The 9,665-nt window shown below is 52.2% G+C and overlaps 1 protein-coding gene across 1 annotated transcript in view; it reads left to right on the top strand.

Moving 5' to 3' along the window:
- Nucleotides 1-3,885: 3,885 nt before the first annotated feature.
- The window catches only part of PHKA1 (phosphorylase kinase regulatory subunit alpha 1), a gene marked incomplete in the record, with an annotated part of 50,282 nt that continues 44,502 nt past the window's right edge, over nucleotides 3,886-9,665 (top strand). The window contains 3 exon segments of the mRNA XM_036740190.1: nucleotides 3,886-4,022; nucleotides 4,990-5,148; nucleotides 7,693-7,740. Coding sequence (XP_036596085.1) covers nucleotides 3,945-4,022; nucleotides 4,990-5,148; nucleotides 7,693-7,740 — 285 coding nt within the window.

Raw genomic sequence — 9,665 nt, 5'->3', positions numbered from 1 at the left:
CAGCCGCTGCTGGAAGGCCTTTCTGAAGGGCCAGAGCACCACCAGGTATGATTGTTGCTGGAGGAGCAGCGTGGTGGGGGCCTAGGGACTGGCCCCCTCATTTATTGCTTCCCAAGTTTTTGTTCATGGAGGCTGACAGCTTTTCTAAGTAAATATTCGTGTCATAAGCACATCATGGCATTTTTACCTGGTGGTTTCTTCTGTGAATCCTTTAAAATCCCTTTGATTTCCTCTTTAGTGCAATTCTCAGCATTTCTAATGCTTCATTGGCAATGAGACTGAGCCTGAGTTCTATTTCTGTTTTGAGTAGAAATGTTCCAAATGTTTCTCCATTGTGTATAATGGTGGTGATTCTGGGTTTCTGGTAGATACTTTTTAAAACTGTGTATTCTTTTGAGGGGGGAGGGAGGAAGGGAGGGAGTTAGAGAGGAAGAGAGAGACACAGACAGACAGAGAGACAGAGACAGAGATGGAGACAGAGAGATCATTGATGGATGTATTTTATTGCAGATTTTTTCTGTATCTCTTTTGGTTTTTAATTTCTGATTTGAATAGTGACAGGAATGCTGGGCATGGAGTCAACAAGACCCGGGTGAGACTGCCATCTCTGATACTCAGTAGCTACACAATCCTTGGCAAGTCAATCAATCAATAGGCATTTATGTGTGTCCCAGGCATTGTCCTGCCCTCAAGAACCTTTCATTTTATTAGGAGAAATAAGAGGAAAAACACAAGGCAATTGGGGGAAGGGAGAGACTTCCATTAGAAGGTGGTGCTTATTAGGCCAAAGGGACTCCATTTTGTGACTCTACGTTTCACTGATCTTTGAGTTTCATAGCTTTCAAATGTTTTCTGTAAAACTCTGCACTCACAAGACATCCGAACACACCCCGATCTAATCACAGCTTGGCTGATGCATACCTGTTCCTCTCTAATGTAATCTAAAAAATCATGTAAAAGTCAAAGAGCCATGAACCTCTGGGTCCTTGTGCTGACCGAGAGCCTTGGACCCGATTTGTTTCTGCAGCTTCATGCCTTGCTAAATGAATCATCTGCTCATAAGACCCTCCCACACTACATTATTCTAAATGTAGCATAGAAAATTTTCTTTGATATAATCTGATTTCCCCAAGGCTCAAAGGCCACTTAGATGGATTATAAAAAACAGAATATGTAGGAAAAAGCTCTGGGTTCCACCTTTTAATCTTCTCATCTGTACAAGGCTAATGACACAAATTACAAATGATAATAAAGGGTTCGTAAAGCAGCTAAAAAAAACCGAATGAACCGTCTGAATGTAGCCTGGTGTCCTTATTTTCTATAAACATGCTGAAGCTGCTCTTTGCAGGACACTAGAGATTCCAGTTTCTAGAGGTAGAGGCACATTCCAGACATGGAAGACAGCCTTACAAAGGTGTGGAGGGGGGGAATATGGAATATTGTGTGTGAGAAACAGCAAAGAGGGCCAGGATGGCTGGACCATAAAGTGCATGAAGGGGAGTGAAGTCCAACAAAGCTCAAAAGGTGGCCAGGTTGTTAAGTGCTTTAAATGAGAAGCAGAGGATTCTTTATTTGATGTCAGCGGTAATAGGGAGCCACTGGAGGTTATTGAGCAAGGAGGTGACATTGCCAGACCTGTGCTTTTGGGAATATCACTTTGGCAACTTTGTGTGAAAGAGGGGAGATTCTTAGGATCACAGACTGTTAAGTCCAGAGACAGAAGGAACCTTAGAGGCTCTCTGGTCCAGAGGTGTCAAACATGTATGGGCCATATATGGTCTGCAACACCCTTGAGTGTGGTCTGAACCACATTAAAATGTAGTTCCTGAATGTGTTGATATATTAATTACAAAAAGAAAAATAGCCTGCAGAAATCCATGGTTCCATTTCTATTTGAGTGTGGTATCACTGAGCTAATCTATTCCCTTCACTTTCCAGATGAGGAAATGGAGGCCTTGATGTAGGGCAGCCAGTTCTTATTGCTGAATTATTTTTCAGTTGTGTGTGACCCTTCAGGACCCAGTTTGGAGTTTTCTTGGCAGAGATACTGGAGCACTTCGCCCTTTCTAGTTCATTTAACAGATGGAGCTCTTCTGTCCCTAGCTAACATTGATATAGCTCTTCCAGGTTTGCAGAATAGTTCCTGGGGTAGGTACTGTTATAATCCCCATTTTTCAGAGGAGGAAATTGAGGCTGAGTGACTTGGCTAGGATTAGAGGGAGGATTTGAACCCAGATCTTTCTGAGTCTAGCCACTACCCTATGGTCCCACTATCTCTAGTTAGAAATAATCTCTATTGTATAAGCATGACTTGTTTTGGAAGGCTTGGGAAGAATTCTGATCCCTTGTAAAGCTGATGATTCGGGCTGCCACGCTGCAGGAGCTTCAGCCACCTCATACCTGGGGAGGTGACTGAGAAAAGTTCAGAGTGGGCATTTATGCCTAGGAAATCAGCAAGTCTGGGCTTGATTGAGTGTTTGCTGGTTTGTCTAGACTTAAAAATGTGCTGGAGAAAATGGCAGTCATGGAGATTTCACTTCAAAGAGTGGTACACATACATCTGCAACACCCCCCCCCCAGCAGGTTGTTAAATATTTACCAACTCCATGTTGGTGAATTTCCCTATGCTGGGAGCAGGTTGTTAAACATTTGCCAGCTCTGTGTTGGTGAATTTCCCTATGCTGGAAATGGGTGTGAGCCCAGAATCCTTTAGTGATCTAATTTCTTGCTCTAAATTTGTTCACCTTAAGCCAGCTCTTTTGTGTAGTATCAATACCCTTTACATTTAAGTTCTCCAAGAAGCCTAGAGCTCTGTGATATTTCCAGATGACCTTTCTGGGTCTGAATTTCAACTTTGCCATTTACTCCTTATGTGACCTTTCTTTCCCCTCTGATTCCACGATCACAAACGGCAGCGCCGGCAAATAGGAGCTCATGGAGGGAAGGGTGGACTTGCGCTGCTCGGGCCCATGTGCCGGTCCATTCGGCGGGGACCAGCATCCCCCTGGGCCGGCTGTCGGCCTACATGGTCGCTGTCCAACACAGCATCGTGGTCAGGAGCGCCACGGGAAGCAGCGCGAGCCTGGCTGACCCCTGACCTTCCCAGCTGGGGGGAGGGCGCCTTTCCGGGCCGGCCACGTTCCGGGCACCGGGCTAAGCGGCCCGTCATGGGGGCTTCAGAGAAGGTTCCTGCGGGAGGGGGAAGGGGAGGCCCTGCGGTGTCGTGGACCTGCGTGTGACCTAGGCCTAGCCTCAGTTTCCTCCTCAGTAAAACGGAGGGGCTCAGGGATGCAGGACGCCCTCCTGCGCAGGCCGCTGACTCCGGCCCAGGGCCTCCTCGCGTCAACCGGGGCCCCAGGGGCGGCCGCGCTGCCCCCTGCCGGCTGCCCGCTCCACGCCCGGCTCGCGGGCCTCCCTAGGGATCGTCTCCCAACTCTGTCCTGGAGGTCGGCCGAGGGGGGCGGGGGGACGGGGGGGGCGGGGGGAGGAGCTGGGCTGAGCTCGCAGCTCTGGGCCTGCGCGAGATTTAAAGCGAGCGCTAAGAAGCCCCGGGCCGGTTTTCGCGCCACCTTGCGCTTTGGCTCTGAGTCGGGAAATGGCCGTCGGTCCCTCGGAGCTTTACGAGGCAAGCGCCTCCCGAAGCGCCCCAGGGCCTCCCCTCCCTACCCCGGAGCGGAGGAGGGAAGGGGGCCTCTCGGCGGCCCGAGCTGAGGGTGGGGGCTTTGTGTGTGTGAGTGCGAGTGTGTGTGAGTGTGAGTGTGTGTGTGTATATCTGTGTGTCTGAACACGCGCCGCTCCCGCCCCCGCGATCCCAGCACCAGGCTCCTCCCTCGCGCGGATGCCCCGCCCCTCCCGCTGAAGAAGCCCCGCCCCGCCCCGCCCCGCCCCGCCTCCGGCAGCTGCGAACTCACAGGAGCTGCGACCGCCACCCGGACTGAAGCGCAATGAGGAGCAGGAGCAACTCGGGTGTCCGGCTTGATGGCTACGCCCGCCTGGTGCAGCAGACCATCCTGTGTCATCAGGTGAGAGCGAGGGAAGGGGGGGCCTCTCAGGAACCCAACCCTGACCTTGGGCCAGTTGTCTTCTCCGCCCCGGGCTCAGTTTCCCCACCTGGAAGCGGAAACGCTTGCCCCGGGGATCGATCTCTAAGCTCCCCTGAAGGTTTTGGCTCGGGATCCCCAGCGCCCGGAACACTGAAGGTTCCTAATAAGTACTCTCTGGCTTGGCTTCTCCGCCCCCGGCTTGACAGCCCATGCAGGGGGCGCCGAGGTGCTGACCTGGGGCCAGATCCTTAGGGCCACCCTGCGAGACCCAGGTGCACTTTCAGAGTGCCCTGAGATACCCTGATTCTTCTTTCTATTCCCTCCCTCTACTTCGCTCTAGAAAAAGCCCCGACAAAACCAGAGGACCTGCCCCTGCTGTGATCCTCTGCTCTGTTAGGTTGCTAATGCTTGTCTAGTCTTACTTTGTCGGAGCCAGGGGGGGACTTTGGAGACCATCACTCCAGTCTCTTCATGTTACAAGGATGGAAAGCAAGGCCCCAGAGGCCAGTGGACTCAGGATCACAGAATAACCCAGATAGAAATGACCTTGGAGAGTACTGAGCCCAATCCTCTCATGTTACAGAGGAGGGAAACTGAGGCCCAAAGAGGTCACACAGCCAGCAAATAGGGGACTGGGTATTATTGCACAGTTGAGGCTTGTAATTCCTTCTTCCCAGACTTGTTCTCAAGCTATGGTTCTGTTCAAAGTGTCAGTAACTCAGACTTAAAGGCCAGACTCCAGCCTTATAATGACAGGGTTTGCGGTTTCAGAGGAGAGCCACAGCTGAAGTAGAAGGAGAGCCAAAGAAGGGAATGACGAGCCCATTTCCCAGATTAGGTTTCCTCCAGCTCCCCCAGAGCTCAGGTAGCTTCCATCACCCCACCTCTCCTCTCCCCACCCTTCCAGTTTTTGGACCTCTTCTGACTTCCATTTTTGGCTCTGCAGAATCCTGTGACTGGCTTACTTCCAGCCAGCTGTGATCAGAAAGATGCTTGGGTCCGGGATAATGTCTACAGCATACTGGCGGTGTGGGGCCTGGGCCTGGCTTACCGCAAGAATGCAGACCGAGATGAGGACAAGGCCAAGGCCTATGAATTAGAGCAGGTAAAGAAATCCCTCAGGGCACTGGGGCACCCCTCTAGGATGCTGGATGTCCAAAGGGCCCAAAGGAGATGGGGGGAAAGGAGGAAGAGAGGCTGCCAGGACTTCCCTGGCAGAGCTGAGCAAAGAAAAGGAGGCTTTGTGTCTACTCTTTCCTCTCCTCTCTCCCCTTGCCTCCTGGGAGGTTCAGAGCCTGCTTTGCTAGGGCAATCATTCCTACTCACAAACCGGCTGTGCTCTCGCCTCGCCTAGGGGTGTTTCCTAAAGCTCAGATTGCTTCTTGTAAATAAATGTGTTTCACTGTGCCCAGCATGTTTGTTCTAAGAATACTCTTTGGGGCAAGTCCATCATGTTGTCCCTCATGTTTGACTGATGATGTTTGCATAGGACCAACAGCCCTTCCTGCTGGACACAAGGAAAGACTGGTTTTTGACTTCGTAGTGATAGCCACCCCTTTTGAGGCCCTGTTGGTTTGCTCAGAGATCTTACTGTGGGGGAGACATTTAGGCAAGCTTCCACCCTGCCCCTCAACGGGCAGGCAAGACTCAGAACACCTAGTCCAGTCACTTCCCATTCTGGGCGAATGGTTCTCATTCAGATATGCAGAATGCCATGTCTAGAGACCAAAGGCTTAGGTTCAAGTCCTACCCAGCTCTGCCCCTTATTACTTTGGGGACTGTGGCAAAGTCTTCCCTCCTCTCTGGGCTTCCTTTTCCTTGTCTCTCTAACAAGACATTGAAGTACATGACCTCTATGACCCTGACAAGCTTGAAATCTTTGGTCTCATGACTTGAACAAGGGCATGTAGTCCTGAAAGCCAGAACTGCAAAGCAGGACTCGGGCCTCCAAGAGCCTGCCTTCTTCCCTCAAAGCAATGCTCCCTCTTGGAGCCTGGGCCATCCAGAGCTCCGACAGGAATAAGTTGGGTATCCATCTGCCAATTGAAGCCATGTGCAGCCACTATGGAGGACCAGGAGACCCTCCCAGCTGCCATCTCCAGTCTGACCTCAAGGTTAAGACTAGGGCATGGGAATGGGTTGGAGCCTGTGGAAATGGAAGTTGTCCTCCGTGGGCCATGAAGTTCCTTGGCTGTGCCATTAGTGACCTCGATGAGAGGATTCAGGCCTGGATGGCAAAGGGTAAGAGAGCAGTTAGAGTCGTAGAGATGGGTGTGGGGGGAATGGGCAGGGGAGCAAGCAGAAGAGCCAGATTTCTTACAGAATGTTGGAAAGGCTCCATCCTAGGCCTATACTTTTCTCTTTGAGCACAGACCCCACCGTGTGTGTGTGTGTGTGTGTGTGTGTGTGTGTGTGTGTGTGTGTGTGTAACAATAACTTCAGTGTATTTGCCTGGGTACGGAAGAAAGGAGGAAGCAGACATGACCCCTGGGGCAGGGGACATGGGGTGGGCCATGTGGGGCTACAGAATTGCATCTGGCTTCTCACAGAGCACGTGTAGCCCTGACTTTTCCCAGTTCTTCCCAATCCCCCAAAGTACTTGAGCAATGCTGTATGACTTGCCTTGTAAAACTCAAAGATGACACCTCTTGTTCTTTGTGGGAGAGAGAGGGCGGGAACTCGAAATCAAATCTCCCAGCTTTACAGTCCTAGCTCATCACCAATCAATTAAAAATAGACCTCTGCTCTCCCTTTCCCTCCTTAGGGGAAAGGCATTGCTTTGGGGAAGGGGGCTGTTTTTTTGGGGGGAAGCATCTTGAAATCGCTGGCTTGGGGACTCCCCCACCCCCCACCCCATGCCATCTCTATCACCAGGAGTAGTGAGCTTCACTTCCCAGATGTCCTTGCTTCTCCCCAAGCCCTCATTCTACTCTTTGCCTGGCTGTGCTCCATTGGCGGTGTGGGACAAAAGCTGCTTACAAAGTGCAGTTTGTGCCGTGTAAGCAGTCCCAGTCTGGGGCCTGGGCATTAGAGGGCCAGAGTCAGGGATCCTGAGGCCTGGAGAGTCTAGAATCAGGCCCCAGTGGGGCAGGGGGGGCCTCCGGCTAGGGAGGCGAGCTCTCAGGGTCTCCAGCAGGAGGGGCGGGTGGGGGTTCACTTTGGCCCTGGTGCCTCTGTACTTGTCTCTGAACTGAAGCTCCCTGTTCCCTGGAAAAGGTCCAGATGGGTGTTTCTGTGCTCTTTCCAGCACAGTTCCTGGCTCTGGGAGAAGAAAGGGGCAAGGGGCTGGGAGGCCCCCTCAGCCCTTCAGCTGAACAGCCCTCCCGGGCTTCAGTAGAATGACTTCCCCCTCCTGCCAGGGGCCAGCTCAGGGCTGGCCCCTCAGCTCTTTTGGGTGACCAATTCAGGGACAGTTGTTGCTTGGCTTCTTGCTTTGGCCTGCCTAGATGCAGGCGGCAGGTAATTTTCCACCCTACTCCCAGCACCCCGTGCTCTTCTGTGTGCTCATGAAGCAAATGCCATGTTAGTCCTCAGTGGGGATAGAGTTACATGCTTTGCAAAGGTCGGGGCCCAGCTGCACTCGCTGACTCAGGGCGCTCCTGTCCTGGAACGTGGGACTAACAGGCTGATTTTCTGTCCCTCCCTGCAGAGTGTCGTGAAGCTGATGAGGGGGCTGCTGCAGTGTATGATCAGACAGGTACGCCACCATGGGCTGCCCCACCACTTTACCTCCATAGAATGAAGGGGTCTCCTGGAAGCAAAGGACTCCCTTTTCTCCTCTCCAGCTCTGAACATGCCATGATGCCTGAAGAACCCTCCATTTGCTGTGGCTCTTTAGTGTGGCTGGGTACAAACCCAAGCTCTGCCACCTACCCCCGTGTGATCTCAGACAAACCACATCCCCAGTTAGGGCCTCAGTTTCCTAATCTGTCAAATGAGATGCCTCCCAACTTAAAATGGAGGAAAACATGCCCACAGGCTGCCTGGTGTACCATATGGCACCCTGTTCCTTGGCCTTCTCTCCTCACAGGCAGATCAGGGAATTACTGTAAAAAACAAAAGGGGAGGCTGTAAAAGAGAGAGAAGGAGGGGGAGAGAGAGATCGAGACAGAGGCAGGGACAGAGAGGGAGGAGAGGGGGAGAGAGACAGAGACAGAAATAGAGACACAGACACACACAGAAAGACAGACAGAAATGGAGACAGAGGTACAGAGACACAGAAAGACAGAAAAAGAGGAGAGAGAGGGAGAGACAGAAGAGAGAGACAGAAACAAGGAGGAGAGATAGGAGAGACAGGGACAGAGAGGAGGCGAGACAGACAGAGAAACAGACACAGAAAGACAGGGAGCAGGAGGTGGGGGAGAGAGATAGGGATGGAGAAGTGGAGAGGGAGAGAAAGAGAGAGAGAGAAACACAGAGACAAAGAGGGGAGACAGGGACAGACAGGCAGAGAGAGGCAGACACAGAAAGGAACAGAGAGCCTGAGGGGAAGACAGACAGAAGAGGAGGAGGAGGAGGAGGAGGAGAGGGAAATAAGAATTGAAAAAGAACAGATCCCTCCCTTTTGCCTCTTCCTGGGGCCTCGGACCATCTCTAAGGAGTCAGTCTGGCCTCAGTGCCAGAGTTCTTTGGGTTTGTTGAGGAAGGAGGTGCTCGCTTCCCACCCTTTAAAAGGGGAAGCCACGGGCCAGTGTGGTGAGGTCAGGCTCTTAGTTGAAAGGAATAGGGACCAGCCCTGAGGCATCTTCCACCTCTGGCATTCAGGGGTGCAGGTATCTAAGGCCCCTCACTGTCCACCAGCACCTCTCATGCTGGGTAGCCCAACCGCCGCTGCTGTCTTCCTGTGCTCTGGCCTTGCCACTTGGTGTCCCATATAAGCATTAGGAAGCAGAGATGTTTATTCCCCTCCCAGAACTTTCCAGATCAATTAAAGGGCCCCCTCCCCATGTCCTCTCTAGTGCTAGTTGTCGCTGCTGAGTGGCAGAGGTGAGATCCCAGGAGGCCAGAGTTTGGGGCTGCCTGTCCTGTCACTGCCATCCACCCCAAGTTCCTTCTGGGCCTGTCACCCTGGCATGTACTCTGCCAGCCTTTTTCCCTCCCTCCACATTCCAGGTTTCAAGAATAACTGGCATTTGATGGGTACCTGCTACCTCTGAGCTATGAACATCTCCGTAACAGCTGACAAATGTCTTGGACCAACTTTTCCCCTGTTATTGCTGTGACATCTCGGGCTGGGAGAGTTGTTTTAGTGTCATGTGGGCCAGGCTTTGGGATGCTGGGCTGGGTACACAGGGTACAGCACCCAAAGGGACCCTGTCCGCTATGAGCCCAGATCAGAGCAGCGAAGGGAAGACAAGGAGCTGGAGGACTCAAGGCCAGCTTGGAGGAGGAGGAGGAAGCAGGCCTCAGGGAGGGACTGCACTGTCATGATAGGGGCAGACAAGACTTGGAGATAGTTCGATTTTTGTTGTTCAGTCGGGTCTGACTTTTGGTAACCCTGTGGACCACAGCATGCCAGGGCTGGATGTGGGGTTTTCTTGGCAAGGATACTGGAGTGGTTTGCCATTTCCTTCTCCAGCTCATTTTACAGATGAGGAAACTGAGGCATACTGGGTTCAGTGA

This window comes from Trichosurus vulpecula, chromosome X (genome assembly GCF_011100635.1).
Source record: "Trichosurus vulpecula isolate mTriVul1 chromosome X, mTriVul1.pri, whole genome shotgun sequence".
NCBI classification, from domain to species: Eukaryota; Metazoa; Chordata; class Mammalia; order Diprotodontia; family Phalangeridae; genus Trichosurus; species Trichosurus vulpecula.
This window is presented reverse-complemented; position numbering and strand designations above follow the sequence as displayed.